At 42.4% G+C, this 26,557-nt stretch overlaps 1 protein-coding gene across 1 annotated transcript in view; it reads right to left on the reverse strand.

Moving 5' to 3' along the window:
* Nucleotides 1–2,794: 2,794 nt before the first annotated feature.
* Nucleotides 2,795–26,557, reverse strand: part of htr7c (5-hydroxytryptamine (serotonin) receptor 7c) — a gene marked incomplete at both ends in the record, with an annotated part of 30,834 nt that continues 7,071 nt past the window's right edge. The window contains one exon of the mRNA XM_080433992.1: nucleotides 2,795–3,578. Within this exon, the coding sequence (XP_080290118.1) occupies nucleotides 2,795–3,578 (784 nt within the window). The remainder of the gene's footprint in view (nucleotides 3,579–26,557) is intronic.

The raw sequence follows: 26,557 nt of genomic DNA on the forward strand, positions 1-26,557 counted from the left end.
TAGCGATGCCTGTTACTTCATGTTATGAATTGAAATGTCAACATGCTGGCCAGGGCAGTTCTTCTGTTGACCTTGCTGATGCAAACCTCTCATTCTTAACCTTTATTTATCATTGGCTGAACACACTCCCTCGTAGGAATCCCTTGCTCGACACTCATACAGTTACATAAGTGTGCATCCCAATGCTCAGGATGCTGTTGCATGAGAGCCCTTTTCTTTACTCCCTTATTAGTCAGTTCACTAAGTAATATTGTGATTTCAAGAGCATATCGCATGCCTAAATGTGTTTCTTTATGATATATCTATCTGTCTTGCTGAGTTGGAAAGTAAATTTGCATAATGCACCGTATGTATGTCTCTTCTTGACAAGGAGGCTATTTGATTATAGTGGATATAGTCTCCTGTGTGTAAAAAGAAATTGCGCTTTCTAACTGAACCAGCGGCTTTTGAGCACATGAACCTCGTATTTGATCTGATTAGTGTTTGCGCATGAGTGAACACAGCAGCCCCCTGATCCCAATGACCTTTTAAAACCAACTGCTTTATTTACAAAGTGAAGAAATGCACTGCCACTGTCACAACCCTGACACGTTATCTCAGAAAACAATAACAATGCACTTACAGTATCAGAGGGCTACATCGTGGGTCGGCTCCAACACAATAAATAATAGTGGTTTATTAATTTATAAATATGACAGTCAGTCCATAGGATTGTTCATAGGATATGCACAATAGATTAAAAAAACAGAGGTAGAGCAAAAGCACACACTGCTTAAATTATTACCTTTGACATGGTTTGATAGGCTACGGGTCATGTAGAGTTCATTTGTTCAGATGGGAGTGCAGTCACAGAGGTGTCAACCACATCCTTGGCTGAGAAGAGCACGAGGAAACACCTTCAACAACCAATCATAGCAAAGTCCTGAGTGTCAATAATAACTCTGAGGGTGTAAAATGTTTAAATGAACACTTGGGATTTTAGCTGTGATGGAGCAGAAGCGTTTCCTGACATTGTTACTTTTGTCTCTTGTAGACTCAGGGGTTAGCCTGGCTCCAGCCCCTGATTCACTAGCCACGCTTCAGGGGTCTGGTGATGCCGGCCCAATGGGGATGGGGATGATCCAGTAAGATCCCACTTTGGCCATGCCCCCATCCCAACGGCTGCACTGAGAGGGCTTTCAGACTGAATAATGGAGTGAAACGAAATGAAAATTCAGGCTGAGTGTCAGGCTACCCAGGAGTAGTAATGAGCAGTGCACCCGCCTCATTTTCAGTTTCCTGCATCAGCTTTTAAGTAAAAACCCAGCACGCTAGCAGCCAACCCTGAAATTAAATGGATCATGGTAAAAGAAAAAAAGAAATGTCTTACATCATCATTGTTCTATCACAAACTTTATATTGTGCACTTCTGTTTGTGGGTTAACCGTGGTACTTTACTAGGAAATTTACTATGCATTTGTTTTTGTGCCATGATTAATGAATACAGTAGCATGTTAGACAGATGTGTTCATGCAGACACCACTGAACAAAGTGCTAGAGGTGGGTTGTTTATTTGTCTGCTTTCAGTAACCTGGTGTTATTCATCAGCTATAGTGGAATTGAATTAGATGACATGATCGAATTGACAGATATGAGAGACTGGCAATTAATTGATCAACATAATGGCTCATTTCGATCTTTACTATTTTTTTTTGTTCAAACTTGTTTTTGTCTTGAAAACTCTTGTGAATACTGGAAAATTAATCTACAGCATGTATAGTTCTGTAGATCTCAGAAGTCCTCCCCTTCATACTTAAGTTTGACCTGGAAAGTCATCGTCACAATCCAATAGTTTCACATCAGTTTGGCAAACGTGTGGTTACTCAATGAACTTTCAATCCGCAGAGTTATTGACAAAGTGTGCCTGTCTATAAAAACATTAAAGAGTCGCCGCAGATTCATTCATGGCTTCCGATGCACAAGTGATTTATTTAGGACGTAGATCACTAAAATGACTGACATTTTGACATTATGGCTGCCTTCAAATGTGCTTGTCTGTCATCTCTTCTTTGTCACTATAGGTATAGAACCAGGGCTGAACCATGGAATGTGCACAAAAGCCTTGTCAACTTGAATAGACCATCAACTACACTCCGTGATCACTCCCCTCAAAAAAATAGAATGACTGACTGAGTGAGTCATACAGGTCAGACACTAGTCTGTCTAAGTGATCATCTACTGCTGTGGAAGAGAAAGCCTCCAACAGAGCCTTCTGTTCTGTCACACTGTGTCTTATCTATAGGGTGGAGGTAGGGTGGCAGTGACTCAGGAGGCGCAGCGGCTGTCTTGGAATCGAAAGTTTGATCCCTGGCTGCGTGTGAAGACCCCTAACTACTTCCGATGAGCAGGTTGCCTTGTCTCCTCCTCCGCCGTCGGTGTGTGAATGGGTGAATACAAATACAATGTAAAGCACTCTGAAGGACAGACTAGAAAGGCAGTATATACGGTATATGCAGTCCATTTACCATTTACAAACCCATCAGGCACAGGCTGCCCTTTAAGCTGCAATTATACAGGGACTGTATACAGTAGCCTCATTTTTGTAATGTAATGTTTCCATTCCTGTTGCACGGTGGAGGCTCAGCTAGTGCGTACTGTATACCACACTGGAACAGTCCTGGTCTTGCCATCAAGGGTTTGAATCCAACTTCAAAGATGTCCCTGTGTCTCTTCCGAAACTATTATTTCCAATATGCTGAGTGAATTGCCATCAAAATCATCTGTAACAAAATAATGACACAGGAGCTTCTGCTCGTCACACTTTCAGGGCTTCATGCACACCCACAGCTGACAGGCGGCGGTTGATGTTGCGATAACGACAGCGGAGCAGGTCCCGGTATGTGGAGCGCAGGTCACGGTTGAAGAAGGCGTAGATGAAGGGGTTCATGAGTGAATTGGCATAACCCAGCCACAGCAACGTGCGCTCCAGCCAGATAGGCATGCAGCTGCACTCGACACCGCAGATAAAAGGCCTGGCTGTGGTCAGGATGAAAAATGGCAGCCAACACACAGTGAAGACCCCCACGATCACCCCCAGCGTGGTCGCCGCCTTCTGCTCCCGCTTGAAAATGGAAATGTTGCGTCGCTCACGACCCAGTAGGCGTGATAAGGTGGCACACTCCTCAGGCACGATGGCGCTACCCCCAACTCCGCTGGGAGCCTTCAGGCCCTGCATGCGCAGTGCCTCACTGGCAGCAACCGCGATCACTGTCATCTCTGCCCGCTCGTATCGCTGCCGACGCGCCAGGTCAGTGAAGCGATGTTTGGCGCCGCTCTTGCGTGCTGCCCGGAAGATCTTGTAATACATGACCAGCATGACCAGCATAGGGATGTAGAAGGCTACAGCTGTGGAGTATATGGTGTAGCCAAAATCCTGGCTGATCAGGCACACGCCGGCCGTGTGCACATTCTTGGCCCAGCCGCAGAATGGAGGCAAGGTGATGGAGGCAGACACGAGCCACACGCCAAGGATCATCTTGGCCATTAGCTGACCATTCTGACGGGCTGGGTAGGTGAGGGGCCGCGTGATCCCCAGGTACCTGGTGGAGAGGAGAGGACAAGAATGAATTGAGTTTAAAGTGACAATAACTTTGTATAAGATAATGATAAGAAACTTGAACCCAAGCATCCCTATTCTGGAGGGAACATTCTGCAAAAATAGCAGATCTGCAACGCATCGCATCACAATGTCTTGTAAGCTTTTTGTAGATCTGCTATTTTTGAGATTCGGTGTAGAGGGAAATAGTGGTGAGTATAGAGCCCTGGGGCACTCCGGTGAAGTAACTATACAGGGTTTTTATAATAATAATAACACATTTTATTTGTAGCGGCACATTTTCACAAGTCTCAAAGTGCTACAGAGTTTTAAAAATCACACCCAGTGTGAAGTGGGCGGTGTGGTCACAGTGGTCATCACAGTGATGGAAGTTCACTTAAAGAAAAGTAATATTGTGGACCAACACCCCTAACTTAAAAAAAAACATAAATGTGTTTTTTTTTAAGTGCATAGTCCTATTTATAGGGCTATGCACAATTGTCATGTTTCCCTAGCCAATCACAGTCCTGAATAAACTGTGATTGGCCAATCACGGTGCAGGGTTAGGGGGGTACACTGGTGGCCAATCACAGCGCACGATTTGGGGTGCAAATATCCAAACCTCACATATAGGGGCGGTTTCACCGCCCAAAAACATTGTCATAAAAACAGCACAGGCAAAAAACAACATAAGACTACGAGGAAGTAGATTAAAAACTAAGTATAATCAAGGCAAAGGAAAAAGATACCTAAGGATAAAACTAAGAAAAAGCTTTGTTAAAAAGGTAGGTTTTTAGTCCATTTTTAAAAGCGATAATTAGACTGTGGTGCTCTCAAGTGGTTGGAGAGGACATTCCACAGACATGGTGGCAGCAGAGCAGAAGGCCCGGTTGCCCATGGTATGGAGCTTGGTCGTAGAAGGAGAAGGTTGCGAGTGGAGGTTTGTGAGGTGAGGAGATCTTTGAGGTAGGGTGGAGCGTTGCTGTGGATGCACTGATGTGTTAGAAGGGAGATTTTGTATTCGGTCCTGAAGGAGATGGGGAGAGAGTGAAGTGAAGGAGGGGTGTGATGTGGTGGTATTTTCGCACTCTCAGTGCTGTTTTGAGTGTACTGAAGCCTCTGGAGGCTCTTGCTAGGGAGTGCATTGCAGTAATCCAGCCTATAGGGAAGACAATGGCGTGGAACCGTTTATTTTAAGTGGTTAAATCAGGCACGGATTTGTCACATTAAAAATGGCACATTAAAAAAGCTTTTCCCTAAAAGTGTACGTAGCACTGATTTAGCTAAATAAGTACCTCTGTAGTGTTCAGGCTACTAGTACTACACATTGATACAGCAGCTGATCAGGTCAGGCCAGTGCATTAAGAGAAATGTGGCAGAGAGATAGAGTATAGCTGAGCTCCACTACAGTAAATTGAGGATTTATTTTTCCCTTCAAATTATGCGGGTTATTTTGGCTGAACAAACCTGTTATTTTATGTTTCATTTGGGTGCTTCACACACCCACACAGTTTCCCACACTCGCATCTGGTGCCGTTCTGTACTACCACAGTCTTCTGTTGGCTGCTGACCAATAGAAGACCATAATATTCCACTCATTTTCTATTCTATTGGGATTATCATTATGGACGTCATGTCAGTCATTATAGCCATCTAAGGTTGCTACATTTGTAACGTCATTTGAGTAGGTGTGATTTAATACAGGGGTTCCCAAATGTTTCTGTGCCAAGGACTCCTGAATATAGCCCTATTCTCTGGCTGCAGCCCCCCTATTATTGGCCAGTTCCGGAGTTCCATGTATGGGTATAAACAGACTTGCCCGCTCGCATCTCCTCCATCCTCATGTGAGTCTTACATGCAGCCGAGTGCTCGCATCTCTGAAATTATGTTTGTTTTTGCTTTTTCTTTTATCTTTAGAGTGATATCTCTACATTGACCGTGTGTGTTTGTGTGTCAATCCATCTATCCGTCCGTCCGTCCTTATGTATGAGCACGGCATCAACAGCTGCAGCTGATTGCAACACAGAGATTCAACCGCTTACACAAATTAAACACACTAGACCATACCCGTAGGGGGATATGAGCACCCAAAGTGTGCAGTTTGGCTTATGCGGTGAGAACAGACAGTTTATCAGGGATCGAAAGTGAGTTTGTACTGTGTAGTGCAGTGGTTCTCAAACTTTTTCATGGCAAGGACCCCCAAATTGACACTTGTTAGCCCGCGGACCCCCATTTGAAAAGATATGCGAGGGACCCCCATAAGAGAAGATTTTTTTACGGCTGTAGCAGTGAATCGCAACCATTTTAATTTCAAGGACCCCCAGTTTGACATGCATTAGGGCTACGGACCCCCATTTAATGGCATTTCTATCCCTTGGACCCCAGTTTATATCGTAAAATGTATGTTAATTTAACTCTGAGAGTGTACAATTGGAACCAAATGGACCCGTTAGAGTCCATTTGGTTCCATTTGTACACTGTCAGAGTTACAGACCCATAAGGGTCCATTTGGTGCCTAATCGATCATTTAGCTGGGGACCCCCTGGAACTCCCTCAAGGACCCCTGGGGGTCCCCGGACCCCACTTTGAGAACCAATGGTGTAGTGTGTACACACACACGCACATCCCGTCGTGGAGGAACAGAACACCCACAAACACCCGCGCATATAAAGATCTAACAGGCGGAGCCGTTCCCCGTCGGCCGTCGCCAACACACACACGCGCGTGCGAGCCGTCGCGAGCGCGCACAAACAAACACACACACACACACACACACACACACACACACACACCATGGTACATCGTCATGCGGCCCGTGGCCCGTCGCGAACACACACACACGGGCGTCGCGCAAACACAAATAATGTACATTGTGCAACGTGCCTCCCCAACGTGCATGCGCACGTGCGTGTCCACGCATACACGGCCGCGGACCGAAGTTGTGGTGCGATCCTCTCCCCCCCACCCACACACACACCACGGAGGCAGCCACGAAATGTGGCTCTCTGGCGAGAGTGGGTGGGGTCTATGGTGTAGAAGCACGGTGTTGCCATGTTGTTCTATTGTAAGCGGTTTAGGGGCCATATTGGTGGTAGTGTGTTTTGGCTTTCCTATTGAGTACAACACTGAACTAATGCAGAAAGTAGACATACACACAACAAAGTTGTGAAAGTGCAGGTGGGTGTGGGGACGCGTTGTGAGCTTGTCGATCGGCTGTTTTCCAAGAGGCAAGGTATATGTGTGAAAGCGCTGCGTTTGGCCTTCTTTTCATAGACCTTGTTGCTTGTAGGGTTCGTTTCGTTTGGCCTTGTTTTCATAGACCTTGCTGCTTGTTTTGTTGCTTGTAGGGTTCGTTTCGTTTGGCCTTGTTTTCATAGACCTTGCTGCTTGTTTCGCGCGCGAAACCTGGCAACGACACATGCGCAGGTTGATCGGGCACAGACGACCCAAGACACCAAGACCGACAGAGGTTACTCAAATTATATGTAGGATATGTAGGATACAGGAGACACAGTGCAACACATACGCCACAGGCTGGCACAGCACACGTGCGCGCAAAGCATCAGCAATATCAGGACAGAACATCAAGAAAGTAGGAACATCAGGATATATATATATATATATATATATATATATATATATATATACACACACACACACACACGTACAGTATGGCAGGTGTAATCTAAATCTGCAAAGTAACTAACTAACTAAAAAAGTTGTCAAATAATTAATAATTGAGTAAAAAGTACAATATGTGGCTCTGAGATGTACAGTAGTGGAGTAGATTAAGTATAAATCATCGACATTTTTAAATACTCAACTAAAGTAAAAGAACCTCAAAATTGTACTTCACAGCTAATGCATGTGTAGCACACTTACAGGTACATATTGTTCCTGATATACTGTATGGACGGGCAGTCGTTTTGCACCTGCTGTTGAGTTAAGTACACAGTGAAATCCTCTGTGTTTAACTCTGAGAATGTACAAATGAAACGTGTCCATTTGGTTACATTTGTACAGTCTCAGAGTTACAAATGGATAAATCAACACTGAGGACTTTACTGTGTATGTAGTCAAAACATACGCCTACACAATGGTGTACTGTGGATTTTTTTACCTTGCACTCGTCACCTCTGTAATTAAATTCATGAATAGATTGATTAATTGGATACTTTATTAACAGTTTGCAATTAGTACAGAGGCACGATTTACAATGATTGTTAAAAGGATAACACAAGAAGCCCTAGGGGCTTGTTTCCATTGTGGTCCTGTGTATTCAATTCATTAAGATGAATCCACCATTTTCCAAATGTTCTCTTTGGACTGCTTCAGAAGAATATCTGACAGTATGCCTACACCTACAGTACTTAACAGGTCACACAATGGACCATTGAAGTGCATCCAGCCAGGGTCATTCCTCACACCGTTGACACTCGGCAGCTTTTGTAAGCTTTTTTTAAGAGGTGCGAAGGTGGTTGTTTTTGATCGATACGCAAGGTAGATGCACTCTCACGGGCGAGTGTGCAGCTCAAAACAACTAGTCAAAGGCTCTGAACTAGTGGAGCGGCGCACCACCGCGCCCCACCTCCAGTACACCCCTGCGCCTACACTGTAGAAACCTTGCAGCTGGCCTGGACCCCTTGACAATGTCATCCTAAAGTAGTGGATCTTTATGGTTTCTCGTTTACGTCCTCTTAGTGGTTGTAAAGCAGTCCCGGGTATGACTGTTTTATGACCTCAGAAACATAAGCTACCAGCTGCCTTGCTGTTCAAAGACACGGAATCATTGATAGCGATGACAGGTTGCTACGAGTGCAAGACTAATGGTGGCTCTAAAGCTGGATTTATACTTTGTCGTACGAAGGAGTCGCGCACCAAAGTATAAATCTGGCATAATAGCACTCTACTCTACAGCTGCTCTGTCAGTAAGCACTGCGATTCTATGGCGCCATGTTTCATTTTATAACAAGGTCGAACTGGAACTCCTCATTGTAATGCATTGAAGTGCGGAAAGGTCTATTGGTATCCCGACCTGAACATTTTGTTTCTGTTTACCAAAGTGCTGGAGAGCGGGGAGGCCCCTGATACTGAACAAACACTCTATATATCAATGATTACTATGGGAATTTAGAGCCACAGGGTTAGGGTCACTATTAGCCTCGCGTAGCCAGACTCTATCACTGCGTGGATATGAGTCTGGAGCTTCTCTGAGGACGTTTTTTTCCCCCAAGATGGCTCAAATATTCATGCTGAATTCTACTGTACGTCAACTCCCTTTGTATTTTTCAGTTTTTGCTTTTTCCAGTTATGGCAGAATCAATTGCTTTTAAATTCCCAATAAAAAATATCAAATCAAAAGGAGCAAACTGACATTCTGCCTCTCCATCTCTCCCAGGTTTACATGTGGCCTTTAAAACAAAGAAGACTGTTTGAAAAATGTAGTTACCATGGAGACCCTAGAGGCAAGTGTTTCATCTGACTCAAGTTTGTCCAGCTTTGCAGGGAACCATCAGTTGCTGTAGACAATAGATAGCAGTAGCTGCTTGGACCAACACTAATTTCAAGGTTTTTTTGCAGTGAAAAGGAGAGTGAGAAGAGGTGTTGTATCTTGAGTCATTAATCGGTGCCGTTTGAAACAAAGACCAATGTGTAGGACTGCAGCTTTATCCGCCCACCTCTGTTGTCCTTCACTGCCCTTTCATGTAGCAACTCAAAATAAAATCTGATTGCAGATCTCTATACTAAAGATAACAGCCTGTGGCAGGAACAGGAAGAAACTTTACTCATAGTGACATGTACTGTAAAGTCTTCTGAAGTCTAGTAGCACAACATTGTGCTACTAGACTTCAGAAGACTTTACAGTACATGTCACTATGAGTAAAGTTACAATTATATGATATTATATATATTTATTTTTGGTTAATCAGTTGTAAATGGATAGTGACTTATTTTTGTGTACTGTACATGGTTAATAGTGTACCCGCCCCCATCCCTGCATGATGTCCTTGTGCAGGAGGTGCAGAGTTATCAACAATAAACAGGGGTGGACACTAGGGTTGCCTGATTGCCAGGGGCAAGTAAAACAAAATATTCTGGTTGCTTGTCTGTGGAGCTACCTCTGGTGGAATAACTGTGTACATCACTAACCTTAGAAAAGTAATTGACTAGATATTTGGATAAACTGGCTATCACCTTGTTTAGAATCCTGTGGACCATACACATTTTAATATGCAATACTGAGCCACTTGAGGCTCATAAAATGAGCAGGGAGAAGATGTCCTCTGGGTTTTTTGTTGGATACAAGGATTTAATCATTGTCATGTTTGGGTAGAATTCATAAAAAACATGCAGCTTGAGGGATGCATGCCTAAGAGAAACACAACATGTATAAAGCAGGTTTGTGTGGTTTGTAAGATATCTTTCCTTCCACATCATTGTACGGCGAGTCCTCACAATACCAAGCATACAAGCTTGGAAAAATGCATCACTGCACCTTGGGGAATTTTATTTTAGGCCCACAGTGTTGTTCCTGCCCCACGATATGGACCATAGTGTCAAAACATTGTGAATAAACATTTGGCAGTATTGGAGGGCAGTTTGCAAAATGTCTTTCCCTTTTTAAACATCCATCCTCCAGCACCTGTCAAATGCTGTTTTTGTGTTGTGTGTATGTCTACTCCTTTCTGCATTAGTTAAGTGTTGTACTCAATAGGAAAGACAAAAAGAACAGTGAGGAACTCTCTCTAGTCTCCATATGGAGCAATGGTTCTCAGTATTTGTTCAATGCTTGATAATGGCAAACACAGTCAGCATTTACAAGTGCCAGTTCTCATTTTCCGCTTTTTCATTGCATGTGCCTTATTCATGGGTGTGCGCTAATCACTTTGTCACTAATGACACTAATGCATTGCATAACACAACGCGTATATACTATACAAAAAGTTATTAATTATATTTTAATTTACTATATTTGCACACGGGGGAGGAGAGAATGCACTCATTCCCCAATCCAGAGCCAAATTCTGTACCCTAAAGATTTATTAACCACTTTCAACCTCTAGTCCCTACTTTGGGCATGTCATTATAGGCAAACATTATACACATTTAATTAGAGCCTGAGCACTGGACCACTGCGAAGCCCTGGTGAAATGCAAGGAATTAAATGTTTTATTAGGGCCCAAGCACTGGATCAGTGTTGAAGCCTTATTGAAATGCAAGGAATGAATCGTTGCAAGATAAATACAAATTTGGATGGCCCTGGTGCACAAAAGTTTCGTAACTTTGCACATGCATCAGAAGCAAGGTTTCCACCAGGCATTTTTTGGGGCTGGCCAGTGTGGCAGATAAGATTCTATTTTACCCGTCAGATGTTAAATTAACTGGCCATAATGTAATACACATCATGTGTATACAGATATGTGATCACTGCATCTCGTTACTGTAGGTAATAGGGCTTCTTTCCACCACTTTATCATAGATGCACTGCGCTGTTCCTGCATTTATACAGTTTCCTAAAGCATAATTTATACTCTATTTATAACTAGTACAGCAACTTGCAATGGTCCTGGTCTACACGATACACTGACTACACCACAAAGACACCCATGTACCTGTCAAACTACTTCAAAAATGTTGAATACACAGGACCCCAATGGAAACAAGCCATAGTGATTTCTTGGGTTTATCCTTTTAGCATCCTTTTGTATAGAACTGTACCGCTGTGCTTTTTTTTGGCAAACTGTTAATAAAGTATTCAATCAATCAATCAATATCATGCAAGGCCGTCTCTTGCCAAAAAGAAGAGAAAGTAGTCAGGACAGACAAGTGATATATCTACAAACTTACACCACATTGTGAGATGTAATGTAAGCTGTTCGGTTTTATTTGGTACAGTCGTACTGCAGAGTATAAACCAACTAGGCTGAGCATGTTTGGGGCTTTCCATCTCATTAAACCTTTATGTACATAATCAGCTTTTTCTGTTACTACATGTTCACTGTTTCATGATGCCAAGGAAGTCTTTTTTACCACCTTTTCTCCCCAATTTAGTCGTTATACCGATTGATTCCTCCAACCCACGGTTGTATTCTACTAACTAGCTTGTATTTTACTTACTAGCTCACCTGCCAGTGAGGAGAAGCCCCCACCAGGAGGACGTAGAGCCTCTGTCCTACTCCTCCCGCTGACAGGTGCCACCCCAGCCTGTAGGAGTACGTGAAGTGAGAAATATCACCCTCCCCGCCGGCTCCCTCCCTCAAACACGGGCCAATTGTGTTCGTATAGAATAGAATAGAATAGAATAGAATAGAATAGAATGCACCACCCGAGCGCCCTAAAGGAAGACACTTTGACACAATTTGTCACTCCAACTCACTCTGTATGTCAATGACAGTGTCAATTAATCCTTAATCAGTACTGCTACGATCAGAGATGGGCAGTATTTTAAATATGTATTTCAAATACAATTTCTTGTATTTTATAATTTCTATGAAAGAATTATGTAATCTGTATCAAGATACTTTCAGATCTTGAATTTTCTGTATTTTAAATACTTAAAATACACATGCTATTATGTTGTTTTATTCTCAAATTTATACATTTTTTACATTTACACAGGTTTACTTTATACTGTGGAATAAATAAATAAAACACAATGTGAGATGTCACTTCTACTCCGCCTCTGATTGACTTACCCACCCTCAAAACAAATTCAACCACACATGAGGGGCAGAGTAGGGTGGGTCTTTCTTGAGACAGACTTCATATCATATCATGTCCTGGTGTCAGTATCCTGGTGTCAGTATCTTGGTCAGTATCATGATCGTCAATTCTGGTGTCAGCATACTGGTCAGTACCTGGTCAATGGCCTGGTGTCAATATCCTGGTCAGTATCCTGGTGTTAGTATTCTGGTGTTAATATCCTGGAGTCAGTATCCTGGTGTTAGTATTCTGGTGTCAATATCCTGGAGTCAGTATCCTGGTCAGTAACCTGGTGTCAATAACCTGGTGTCAGTATCCTGGTGTCAGTATCTTGGTGTTAGTAACCTGGTGTCAGTATCCTGGTGTCTGTATCTTGGTGTTAGTAACCTGGTGTCAGTATCCTGGTCAGTATCCTGGTCAATATCCTGCATGGTGTTAGTATCCTGGTGTCAGTATCCTGGTGTCTGTGAAGTACAGGCACGAAATCAAGATGATAAGAATTCATTTTCAATTAATTGTGGCATTTTAGTGTTTTTTTTATTATTATTACAGCGGCTGTACTTACATAAACTCCTCCTGGGAGCATAGTCAGATCTGCCCCAAACTTGCTCAGGGTACACAAAAGACTTTAACGATGAAAAGCTATCAAAAGCGTGAGTTTTCATCAAATAGTGTGGCCATGTTTTGCCACCAAACAGGAAGTGGTTAGTAACTCAACTGTACATGGTCAAATCTGACCCAAACTTCATATGCTTGATAAGAGACGGGCCTGAACACATCTAGGTGCCAAAATTGAGTTAGTCATAGGGCCCTATTTTCCGTACCGCCTTACCCCTTGGCACTACCCGCTACCCGTGAATTACGCACAAGGGAGCTGGCGCTGTCCCTAAACAGTATCTTACAGCCGCACTACTCGCTATACATTATGCCGACTCTGTTATTTGCGCCTGGAGGTGTGCCCATGGGCGTGTTGTTGCGTTATCCCTAAAATTGCTATCTTGCCCACCCACGTTTTGGAAAGTGCATAACGGATTCTAAAACCACCCACTATGCCAAATTAGTTTGGTAGAACGCGCCTGCAATGGACATGTTGGGAGTCGGGCCGGGCGGACAACGGCACAACATTCAGAGGTCTCCCTCTCTCCTAATTCTCAACGAATCTCTGTGATTCAAATTTTCCTATAATCAGCAGAAGTGAGAGTGTCAATTAATTGATTGCACTGGGGATAATAGCTTGCGCAGCCTGGTCTTAAAGGCAATGGCATCTGGCACAGAGAAGTTTTATTAATGTAACGCCCAAACCACACCTATGCATAATGTAACGGGTTGCGCAGGTGTTTTAGGGATAAGGCTGGTGTCGGAAGATAGCAACTTTTGCACGGGAATGCCCCTTGGACCATGCTAAATCCCTAAATAATGGGTATAGCAACTTCGGCCGAAAATAGAGCCCATACCTCTCTATTCTGGGTCGCACCCGTTAACCATTACGCATGATTTTCTACCCATTACCTGTGAAGTACGGATAATGGAGCTGGCACTGTCCCTAAACGCTATTCTGCACCTGCTATATCTGTTCTGCATTATGCCGACTCCGTTATTTGCGGGTGGAGGTGTGCCTGTTGTTGCTATATCCCCAAAATTTTTATTCTGCCCACACACCTTTGGGAAAGTGCACAGCGGACTCTAAAACCCCCCGCAAGAGCGCACAGGCTGCAGTGGATTCCTGGAGACGGCCAGGACGCACAGCGCGGCACCTCTCTCTACTAGGCTATTATTGTCAACAAATCTCTGTGATTCTAATTTTCCTATAATCAGCAGAAGGGAGCGTGTCAATTTCTTGTGTTTATATAAGATGATAGTCTATTTAAAGAAGACAATTTGTGCATGGCGCAATGCAATGCTCTCCAAATTACACCTCAGTTTTATTCATCGATTACGCAGGAAATAATGAACTGATTACAAAAATATAAAATTCTCTCTAATCAGTAACATGTAGGTGATACGTATGTCTATCAAATGTGGTTTTATTGAAAGGCAATCAAAGGCTAGAGCTTAGAAACCCAACATCGGGTGTGTGTTTCCATGTAAAATCCTCACAGTGTGCTGCAGCTGCTGCTGCACACAGGAGCTGTGTTGACAGAATTTGCGAGAGAAATAAGCAACCAGGCCACTTGAGCACTTCAAACCTATATATGTCGGCCATTAAACAATGTGCATATTTATATATGTTGGCTATTTGAAAATAGCCGATCTACAAGCTCACACATTTTCTACCATTATTTACAAGCAACTTCAGAAAAACAAGCCCAATGTGGCTTATAATAATCAGACCAGGCAACACTGCAGACAGGGATAATGTAACCGGTAGTGCAGGTGTTTTGCGGGTAATGCAGGTGTCCCAGAATAGCAACTTTTGCAGGGGAACGCCCTTTGCCTAGTCCTACTGTATATCCTATATTAGTGGCTTTAGCTACTTCGGTCAGGAATAGGGCCCATAGTGCCTCCTACTTGCAACATCATACAACGCCACCTACTGGCAACAGGACGTTCTAATTTTACTCCATGGGGTCAGATCTTTTCCAAAACTGGCAACAGTCAACTGTTAAAATTCTGACAGCTGAAATGTCACCGTTCTAGTGCATCCCCAAGAGGATGCAGTTCAGCATGCAGTAAGAAATTGATTCACCCAGTCCATGCCTCAGCAATGGTTACAAAGAGGAGTAGAATTTAAATTGAATTGACTCCAAGCCTGGCGTTGATAGAGATCAGAATAATAGCCTGAGGACAGGAATTGATGTTCCTGTTCTTCAATAGTTTACTTTAAAATAGACAAAGTACCTGGTGACAGGACTATCCATTACAAAGGCAATTTCACTGCTCTACTTTTCCCCCCTTTTCATAAGCCGAAGGGTAAATAATACATTTCTCTTTATCTGTGCATGTCTTGACATGTCTGTTTGCGCCATTTCCACAGTTTGTCTCTATAACGAGCTGAGAGATGATAAAGAGTACGACTGCCGGTGAGCAAACAAAAAGTGTACAATGATGCTACAACACTAAAGATAACATGTAGTAGCTTGTAAAATAAGGGCTGGTCTTAAGGAGAGTGTAATGCTTGTACAGTATAACAGGACACTATGCATATCCAGTGACAAAAGTATTATATGCTGATGACAACTGGATATCCGAACTACTCGACTGCGGTCACCGCACTCCCTCGAGTCCTTGCCGCTGCGTGCGTCGAGTTTGAAGTCGTCGGTCCCATATATGCACATGACCATATATGGGCATGGCGGTTGGATCTGTGGCTCTGGCCAACCGGATCTCTGTATCAGTCAGTCCCTTGTCCCTTTTATGCCCATATATGGAGATCGCTGATGTCATCAGGTCCGCCCGCCCTCCCGCTGGCCGGCCGGCCCTCCCATTAGCCAATAGTAATGCGAGTTAAATGTTTGCCACGTCAGAACTTATTCGGCAAAGGTGTTTCCATTTTACATTTATCATATTAACTATTTTTCGAAAAAGGCAACCAAAACCTCATTTCTTTTTCCATTTTCAAATTTCCATTCAGATTTATTCATGAGCAGATCAAAAAGTAGCATAAAAACAGGTTGATAGAAACACACCTACTGTACATAATGTTTAGAAAATGACCAATGACAAATGTAACGTTCTAATCCGATTACATCACTACTAATCTGATTACTGTATGTCTGTATCTGTATATGACTGTATATGTTATGAGGGCCTGATGAAACATTAGGCTACAGTGATTCTGATAGCATTTGGCAGAGATTTTGTTTCCTGATATCATCATATCACATTATTAATGCTGCTTAGAGATGCCGACTCTTAGGACCTTTTTAAATCTAGGCTAAAAACCTATATTTTCCCCTTGCATTATGGTTCCCCCTAGTTTAATTGAATTCATTGCTATGACCATCTCCTTCTTGCCCTGTGGTTTTAAACACTGGTGTCAATTTTCTTTTCTTTTTTGCTGATCTGTACATTTTGCAGCTGTGCACTGCTGCATGGTAATTGTTTGACTGTGTTTCTTTGCTACTGTGTTTTTGCTGTATGACTGTTGTGAAGTGCACGGAGACCCCCTGGGGTGATGTTGCACTATAAATAAAATTAAACTGAACTGAAACTGAAACTCCTGTAGATGATCAAATACAATTTTGGTCAGCAGAACATTTTTGTGTCAGCTGAATATGTCATTTAAATAACAATGTGCTATGGTGAAGGCGCAACAACTCTTAAAGGGAATAGGAGACTACACTCTGGTTGGTCTAAATTAGACTTGCCCAGAAAAATTGAGAACATCCCCATGACTAATTCAGAGTTTAAATACAACCTCTTTGCGCTGTGCACTTCACTTTGTGCTCAGGTAACGCAAAGTTTAACCACCACAAGGCACCCTGCATCCTGTGCCCTGTGCCATTGCTCGTCTAAATATGGCCCATTGTGTGTAAAAGATTTGATGCAACATTCTCGACTCACGATTATAACTTGAAAACTGTGCTCTGGATCAGTTAATAATGATAAAGAAGGCAATGACAGCACTCCAAATTGACAATTTATTGCTACACAAATGTTTTTCCCAAGTTTGCACGCAATTTTAAAAGTTTATGTGTCACTATCTGCTAGACTTTGTGCAGACAATTTCATAAAAAATGCATACTTTAGAATAGATGTTAGCAGGTCCCTTTGAAGAAATGGCAACCTTTGTTGTCCTTTTCTGCCCATTCAAGATCGATGTTTTGTTTTATCAAGGTAAAACATTGCCCCGGGCATACATTAGCTGATATAGGTCATACTTTAATTGTACAATGTGACAGGTAGACTCAATTCAACTTGCACAGTCTGACAAGGTGGATAATCATGATTTTACCATTCCTGTAATGAACGTACAAGACAGCAAAAACAGTACAGTGCACCTTAACACATAAAGTACTAAAGCAAGGTATACTATAAAAAAAAGAAAACTAAAATTAAGTCTTTTGAAAAAATAAATAGCAAACCCACTTTAAAAATGAAATTGAAAACAAAAAGTTTAAATGAAATAAAATAAAATCTAATGAAAAAAGGCAAAACTATTATAACCTACACACACACACACACACACACACACACACACACACACACACACGCACACGCACACGCACACGCACACGCACACGCACACGCACACACACACACACACACACACACCATCTACAATCATAGTGAGGGTAATATGTGTTAATACGATTTTCCTATATAATCATAGAATATTCTCTGGGCTCTATGCTTTTGACATATGCACTCCCTTGTTGCTTGTAATGGCAAGGATTTAACTTGTAAGTCAGTCTAGATTTGAGGATCAGCAATAGGAACGGGAATATTAACAGCATGTGGATATGTTAAACATTCAGCACTATGCTAATCTCCAATCAATCTCCAATGTCACCTGTGGTTTGTGTATACTACAGTATCTCTCGCTTCCATTATGGAAACCCATTATCCTGCTGCCTGGTGAAACTTCTATTGCCTTTTTCCCATTCTAGTCAGATGAATAATGAACCAAGTCTTCATCGTGCCAAACACATAAAATGATTTATGCCACACTACCAAACCACATTCAGAAACCATGTCAGCATTTTTGCCCTTTCCTTTAGGCTCCCACTGAAGATTGGAGGGTAGAGTGGGTGACAAGCTCAATGCAGAATCAATCAATCACACAGAACGGGGCAAAATAGCATTATTGCTGGTGTCAGATAGAAGTCCAATTCCAAACAAGCACATCATTTGTAATAAGCTGCGACCAGCACTTGGTTTGCCCCTAAAGAAAATGACAAACTAGACTGACCTGTCATTTAGTAATTGTTTGCACGCAGCTAAACTTATTTTGACAAGAACTGCAAAAGTGATGCCTGTTTGCTAATTGACAGCCTGGTATTTTTGGGCGGTGTAGCCGCCCCTATAAGTGGGGTTGGGACACCTCATTAGTACACCCTTCGCTGTACTGTGATTGGCTCATAATTAGTACACCCCTAGCATTAGTACACCCCTAGCTGTACTGTGATTGGCTGACTCTATCGGCTGACTCTATTCAGCACTGTGATTGGCTAGCGAGACACATGATGAAATGAATAACCTATAAATAGGACTATGCACGCTTCCATCACTGTGATGACCACTGTGATGACCACACCGCCCACTTCACACTGGGTGTGATTATTTATTTTACAAAGGGGGTTTGTGATGGTGAATGTCAAGATGCTGAAAGAAATACTCTGATAAGGCTGACTGTGATGCTTTCCAAGTTGGAACTGTGAGGTGTTGGTCTGCCAGAAATAAAGCCCTGCAGCTAGCTATGTGCCTCACCAATGATGCCCTATCTTGCTTTCTGATGTGGATAGGAGAGACTATGATGCACTGGTGTGGGCTCTGCACAGACGGTTTGGTAAGAGTTTAGAGCCAAGACCGCTTCGTTCAGAGCTGTGCAACAGGCACAAGCTGCCAGGAGAAACACTCAGGTCACTGGCTAATGACATTGAGAGCTTGGCTCACATACCACCCTCCGTGCAGAGCAAGCTTGCCCAGTTCCTACAAGCACTCTCCCATACGTGCATCCAGACACATTTGGTGTGTGAGGGGAAATGTGTCCTTTGCATTAACCTGCCGATTATGTGGGTGCTTACGGATCCGAGCACCCATGGCAAGGGCCAAGTACCCATGGGGAAAATGCACTTGATAGGACTACTCATACTGTATGCGCCAGTCGGGAGGGACCACATTTACATTGATTTGATAGCAAACTCCACCCAGCAGACACTGCGTGGCGTGGCATAGCCCACATTCCAAAACAAGTATGACCCTCCCACTGAAAAGTCATAGTTTTAATGTGATTGGCAAACATAAGATGCACACTGTTCAGTTTAAAGCAATGTCAGATTAACCGCTAGAGCAAGGTGGAAATTTTAGTCAGAGTTCGGCTAATTTTGAATTTATTTTCAAGGTGTAGTGGACTTTCTGAAAGGTAATCCTCTCTGTCCCTGTAACAAACAAACAACAAACAGTTTAGAAAGATCTTTTTCAGGCCTGAAACCTATCTGCGGTCCACAATGGGGCAAGCAAGACTGAACCATGTTGCTGTATTGAACTGTCACAAGAATCTGTCACGAAATATGAGCGTGGATCATGTAATCTAGGTGCTGTACCGCCCTTGTTGAGAAACACTATTTTAGACTTTTTGAAATATTTATTTATATTTAACTTAAATTTTATAATGGAAGTCAATGGGCCTCGGATTGGACTGAAACCGTGAAGTCTGAAATCCACATTGAATCCAAGTCCAAGATCCACTATGGAGCCACGTTATTTCTATGTGGATCTCGGGATCCATGTAGAAAAAAATCCTTCCTTTTCTTTTTCTTTTTTTTACTTCCACACACTTCCACTCCCTTTAAAGGATCTACACCAGGAATTAAAATAATAATAATAATATTTAATATCATATTGTTTATGTCCCTCAAACGTTTTTCAAAAGGTTTGAGTCTAAATCAAGCCTCAGATATACTCATTCCAACTAACTTCTCTCTGGCTTATAAAGCACTTTCACCTGCAATACCACATTGTCCTGTTTGGCACGGGGCACTATTGAGCCAGTTTGTATGTATGTTATCTCCTGGTTCTGTGTGGTTCTGTTTTTTTTGGGGTTGGAACTGAAAAACGGGAGGGATTGTACCCTGACGTTACGATCCCATAGTCCCATTTTGATGCAATAAATGAGGAAAAAGTGTTGAGAAAGTGTTGCAAAAGTGTCAACTAGTTGCAGTGTCTCTTCACTGATCAGCCCTGCGAGCTGATAAAAAAACAACTCCTCAGGTCAAACAAACTAAAACTGACTGAGTGAAACATGCAAGCTGAACCTAATTACTGTAGGTCTGTATCAATCAAGGGGCATCCAATCAGAATTACTGTGTTAACAAGGACTTTCCTACAGTGAAACTGAGAAGAATTGAACCCAAAAGGGCATTTCCAAAAGTAGTGTTGATACAGTAAATGGTGCATTGGTTGTTTAGGATTGGAATTCTATATACAGTAGATACTGTATATAGATGTATGTATCCAAATACTATGGGACAGAAGTCCCGAGCTGAGTGGACAGACGGGTGCATGCAGACTCTTAGTAAACAGTCTATAGAAACAGTCCACACCCACAAAGTAATTTGTCTTTACATTTTTTTATTTACCGCAGCAGCAGTCTCTGACAAACGGATGCGTTTCGGCTACTCAGGCCTTCATTAGCATTTGAAACGACGCTGATGAGGAAAGTAGCTGAAACACATCCGTTTGTCACAGACTGATGCTGCGGTAAATTAAAAAATTCAAAGAAAGATTACCGTGTGAGTGCGGACTGTTTCTATTAAAAAAAAATATATATATATATATATATATATATATATATACTATATATATATATATATACTGTGTGTGTGTATATATATACTGTGTAAATATAAGCGGAATACAAATTATGGACAAGAATAATACATTTTGTCGACGTATGGAAATTTCACCATCTTAAATTTAAAAACAGACTATATACTGTACACAAAATACATAACAAAATCCCATGAGATATATGGACTACTTTCAGTATTATTATTTTTGTGCTGTGGTCCCTTATATTCATTTTGCAGTCAAGCTTTGAAAAGGCCACTTCAGGTGATCAGAGTTGATGAAGCACCCAGCCCTTCGCATAAGTATCACAACCACAGATCACTAACAGAGCGTATTAACACCAGTGAAGTGCAGTAGTCCCACTCCCCAGCCATTTTTTGTTGAGTTACATAAGCCCCCGGACTGTTTCACATAATATTAAGAACTACTACCTTCAAGTCAGATACATAGTGGAGGTGAGGAATCGCTTTGAGCTGCTAACACAAAGTACTGTATGAGCGCTATGGCACTGCGAATGTGGAGGCGACTAGGATGTGTGTGTGCCAGTGATTTGGAAGATCAGAATCCCCCCTGAGTCAATGCAGAGGTCATGGCGGCTGTGAATGTGAAAGGAGGATTTTGCATGCCTTTCCTGCTATAACAGTACATCTACATTATGATTCTCAAAAAGAACGCAGACATCACAAAACAAAACAAATGTATACGATTGACCTATAAACTTCCATCTAGAACCCCTCTCTTTCCAGCTCATTTTATCAGCCTCAGATGGCTCAGAGTGGAAGAGAGAGCTTTGCGGATTAAACTGTGGCTATTTCACAGGATTGTCTATATAATGTCACAAAGTACCTGTGCAATAATTAACCTGTGCAACTGCGACTGTAGAGTCTGTTCTCCTATATGGCTGTGAATGATGGCCCCTGGATGGGTGCTACCCTAGAACATTACATTATTAGCACATTACCATTGAGTATACAGTACATACACAAAGCCCACAAGGCAACCTTAAATAACCCCTCACTCAGTACTATTAGGCAGCCGTTATTTTGCGGGGAAGTAGCCTACAAAAGACCATGCAGTCTCTGTAGAACAAGTGGTGGACAAACAAGGCACATGAAATCCAAACCTATGAAAATGACATGCACGACTTCTAACTACATTATGTACAAACTTTCTAGGAACCCCCCCCCAAATGCCCCATCACCCCCCTGAAAACAGCAGTCAGTATTATACTTTTGTAAGACCAAATCAATCCTGTTGAGGAAGAACTGCCTGAACTATTCATGATCTTATCGCCACCTTCCTGGACGTACTGTACAAGCAGCTGTCTGCTCTATGAACTATTCATGATCTTAGCCACCTTCCTGGAAGCAGCTGTCTGCTCTCTTAAAACACGAGGTCCCCTTACACTGACAGCATCCGTGCAGAACAACTGAAGCAGGGCTCCACCCTCCACACATCATCCAAGGTTTGGGGAGTTGAGTACATTACCCAACAGTCAAGGGCTTCAAACATAACCTGAACTGTACATACTACAGAAAAGAAACAGTGAATTGGCTTTGCTTGTGTCTTAAATATTTGGAATAAGGAAATGTTTTTCCTTTATTTCAGATCTATTTCAAATCCTTTCTACGATTTAGTGCACAGCATTTCTCCCTTTGTTTCATATGCCAATACAAAAGCTCAAATAGGCATAGAATAACATAAGTGGAAGTGTTGCAGTGTTGCTCTACTGATTTGTGTGACATGTATCTGCGGAATTGGTGTAAGCAATGATAAATGATGATACATTTCCTCATTTCTTCATTTTCAAATACACCCACCAGGTCTACAGTGTTTATATTTTGTCTCAGCCAGTCATTGCCATGCCATGGACAGTTTGATGAGCCAATTGACAATTGGAAGCGTTCCAACATTACTGTGACCCTTGTTTGCCTATAGTTTCATTTTATGGGCTGCATAGAACCCCTCTGTGTCTGGTTGCGGACAATGCTGGAGTGTGAGACATATTGCACCAGTGAAAGGAGGCAAGAAACCATGAACTAGGCCTTTCTGTCTCTCAAACCTGCAGTACAACTCATTCAGGTACCTTGCTTGGCAAATTTGATTCCTTTTGTCAGTGTTGGTATGTTTGTAGAGCTATTTATCCCCATTCTGCAGACATCTACGCTAGGCTTGTCATTGTTGTGGTGGAAATGCAGCTGTCTGTACAAAAACGAATCTTTAACATCACAATATCAGTGTAATCATCCAGGATTGTGGCTGTGGCTCTTAAACCCCTCCAATCAGTGCAGTCAAAGCAGTACTGTAAGTCTTTAATACCCTCTCTTGTCCGCGCTACGAACATTGTTGTCAGGGTTAACTTAACTTATTAAATGAACAGTTAACTTATTAACTGTTGCTTGTAAGTCCAAGGACTTTATGCTCGAACTGCTGTAACCCTGTGGTTTTATTGCATTTCTAATAAGTCAAATCAAATCAAATCAAAGGGACCGTCCCTGACAACAATGCAAGCAGCAATCCGGGATCCAAGCAAACGGGTCGATTGCGCATGCCCATTAGGAATGGGCCATGGTCCGAACACCCATGCTCCGATGCTAATTACATTACAGTTATAAAAAAGATACACAAGAGGGACACTGTTGTAAATACAGCCTAATTTATGCTTCAGCAAAAACAGTCATGGTGCAACATAATGATGGCAAAAATAATATTTTCAACTGAAAAAGGTATGGACCAGTCCACTCCAGCATACATTTGCAGAATAGCCACGATGCCAACCCTGGGTTGGATATATAGTTATATATAGTGTATTATATAGAGACTCTATTAGCATGGATATTTTATTAATGGGGTCTGAATTTTAAGGGCAGTGGGTTTAAGAATCCCGACTGGGACAACGACAGTGAACAGAGGTTGGCTCGTGAGGCTACTATTGGGGTTACTCTTTATTTAATTAATTCACTCATTCAAGCTTTATTTATAATCAAAATTGATTTTAATTATACTGTGTAATTAGACTCATATACAGTGTCATTGAGTAAATAAATTATTCTGCATCACAGTATTTTGAAATGTTTTTTTTAACACATTTAAAAATAATAATTTAAAAACGTTTACATATTATGGTGACCTGTTTGGTCACCAAGGTTAATCTAAACAGACCCATGCACACTACAGTTTCTAATTTCAGTGTATCCTGCAGGGTATTCCATGAGGTAGGGGGGACATAGAAGCCAGTACACACACTAGGGAATTTAAGTGTGAGCCAATGATTTGATCCAGCGTCCATTCCACTAACGAAGACATGCAATTTGGACAATCTCCAATTATGGCTTTATATAGAAACAGTCAAACAGATGACAATGCAAAGTCTCTCTACTGGAGCGAACCAACCAACCTTATTATATAGGGGACAATCTTGAGTACCATAATTATCACTGGTGGTCTGATTATATAGGGGCGTAAGAGTGGAGGCTGCCACATGTCTATTAATTACATCTCCATAATCCTAAAGAGACAAGAGACACTGCTTCAACAACTCTTTCTGATAATCATTGCAAACTTGGCTGAACTTGGCTCTCAGTTCAATCATCTGCCACCATGTAAGAACTCCCAAATGGTATTTAAAAGTAAATCCCTCATCAAGCCAAGGTATTTGAGACTCTTTCAATTTCAGTACTATTCACAGTGGATATGTAATGGACCCGCAATTCAGGCTTTTATTTTTGAAGGTGTATATGCATGGTGTTGTGACAGGATAAGTCCTTTATTTGACAGACGTTGTGCCAGCTGATCACAGCTGATGAGAATCAGTTGATTGGGACCCAGCTCAGCTGTGGCACTGGGGTTAAAAACATGGAAACGCTGCCTGCCTGCCTCAGTGGAGAAAAAGGCTGGAAGGGGACACAACAAGGTTTCAGAAATGTTTGTTTGTTATGGACCAAGGATGGACTAAGGAAAGGACGGTTAAGGGACGGACGATGAAAAGCACCTTGTTAAATAGACTTAGAAATGAATACATTGATTAGAGATTAATTTAACCGAGCTGTTGAGCCATGCTCAATGGGGTGAAGGCCCCATTGAGCAGAGAGACTGCCCATACACATTCAACACCACTTAAGTATGATCCACAGTCACTGTGAAGTGGGAACTCTTCGCCCTTTCTCCTCCTCCTCTCCGTTTCTCTGTCCCCCTGCTCTCTCTCTTCCTCTTTCTCTCCATCTAAGTCCCACCCCTCCCTTTCTCTCCAACACTCACCTTCACTTTCCCCTGATTCTCTCATCCATCTCTCTCTGCTTGTCACACTCAGTCTCTCATCTGTGTTTATCCAAGCCAGGGGGCTCAGACTGCCAAGACGCAATGACAGGGGAAATGTCACAGATTATTTCCACCACAGTGACCCAGTGTTTCGCTGAGCATCCTTACATACGTCTCGTCATTGAACCATAAGGAGCTCTTACAGTATAGAAACAATCGATAGCCAGCGCAACAGTGGTGCACCTAACCTTCGTGGTGAGAGATTGTATATATGGGGGACTACAGTATATAGTGCTCACCCATGTGTTCATCTGTGATATTCCCAAGCATCAGAGTAGATGGTCTGATTTAGTGTGTCTGATTCAGTGTGTCATTTATAGTACATTTTAAGCATTAGCCTCAGTAAGCTGCCCAGTGCAGGATCACACTACTTCCATCAACAACTCCCTGGTGGCTTCTGTTCCAACTGCCAAGAGCCTGGGTGTTATCCTGGACAGTCAGCTGTCCTTCAAGGCACACGTTTACACTTAACAATATCCAAAGGATCAGATCCTCCAGGAGTCTGCTCAGCTCCTTATCCAGACCTCAGTTATCTCAAAGCTTGACCACTGCTAATTCCTCCTTATTGGCCTCCCGTCATGCTCCTTTACATAAGCCCATGAAATGATCCAGAATGCTGCAGCACGCCTGGTCTTCAACCTCCCCAAATGTTCACGTCTACCCCCTTTTCCGTTCCTTTCATTGGCTTCCAGCTGCTGTCCGTACCCAGCACAAAACACTGGTGATGGCGTACAAGGCAACCAAAGGCATGGCAGCACATATCTTCAAACCCTACAACCCTTCCTGCTCACTTAGATCAGCTAACACAGGAATACTAAGCCTTCCCCTAAAACACCCTGGACAACAACCCCCCCTATGTGCAGGCACTAGGTAGGCAACCCAGCCTGGAGGTGACCTGCGCTCTGAGGAGCGCACTTTTATAGTTTGATCTCATCTTCCTTTTTATCAGATACATTCAATCTCCTACCAGTGCAGACATTTTAGTCATTTTGCCTGTAATGTGTTCTAATTGTAATTTTTCCGTTTATTACACATGTAGTTGTCCCTTGCAACAAGCATTCCATGACTGCAAAACAACAATGCACTCAGTAGAGTGTAGACCTCCATCTCCCCAGTTTGCTCATTTGAAAGTTTGGCCTAATTGGTGGTGCTAGAGGAAAGGTTACGGGGTCACAAATCAATAGGTTTCTTCCTCTTGGGTGCATCAGTGTGCCCAGGAAATTGTGTCTGTACGGCCAAGGGTTTGGCAGATGGGCCTGCACTTATTTCATAACAGAAAGTTTGGCCATGGGGTCAACCTGGGAGCAGGAAATTTCAAAGCAATATGACAATTACTTTAAAAAATATGTTGGAGACAGGAGGACGAACAGACAGGGGCAAAAACATAACTTTTTAGGCATTTAGCAGACACTCGTGTTTACCTAGTAAGCAAGGTAAACACGAGGTAATTACATCAAATGAATAGAAATAGTAACCTACTAGGCAGAGTTTTTTTTACAAAAATGTAAATAA

Source organism: Gymnoscopelus braueri (assembly GCF_963280865.1).
Source record: "Gymnoscopelus braueri genome assembly, chromosome: 7".
NCBI lineage: Eukaryota > Metazoa > Chordata > Actinopteri > Myctophiformes > Myctophidae > Gymnoscopelus > Gymnoscopelus braueri.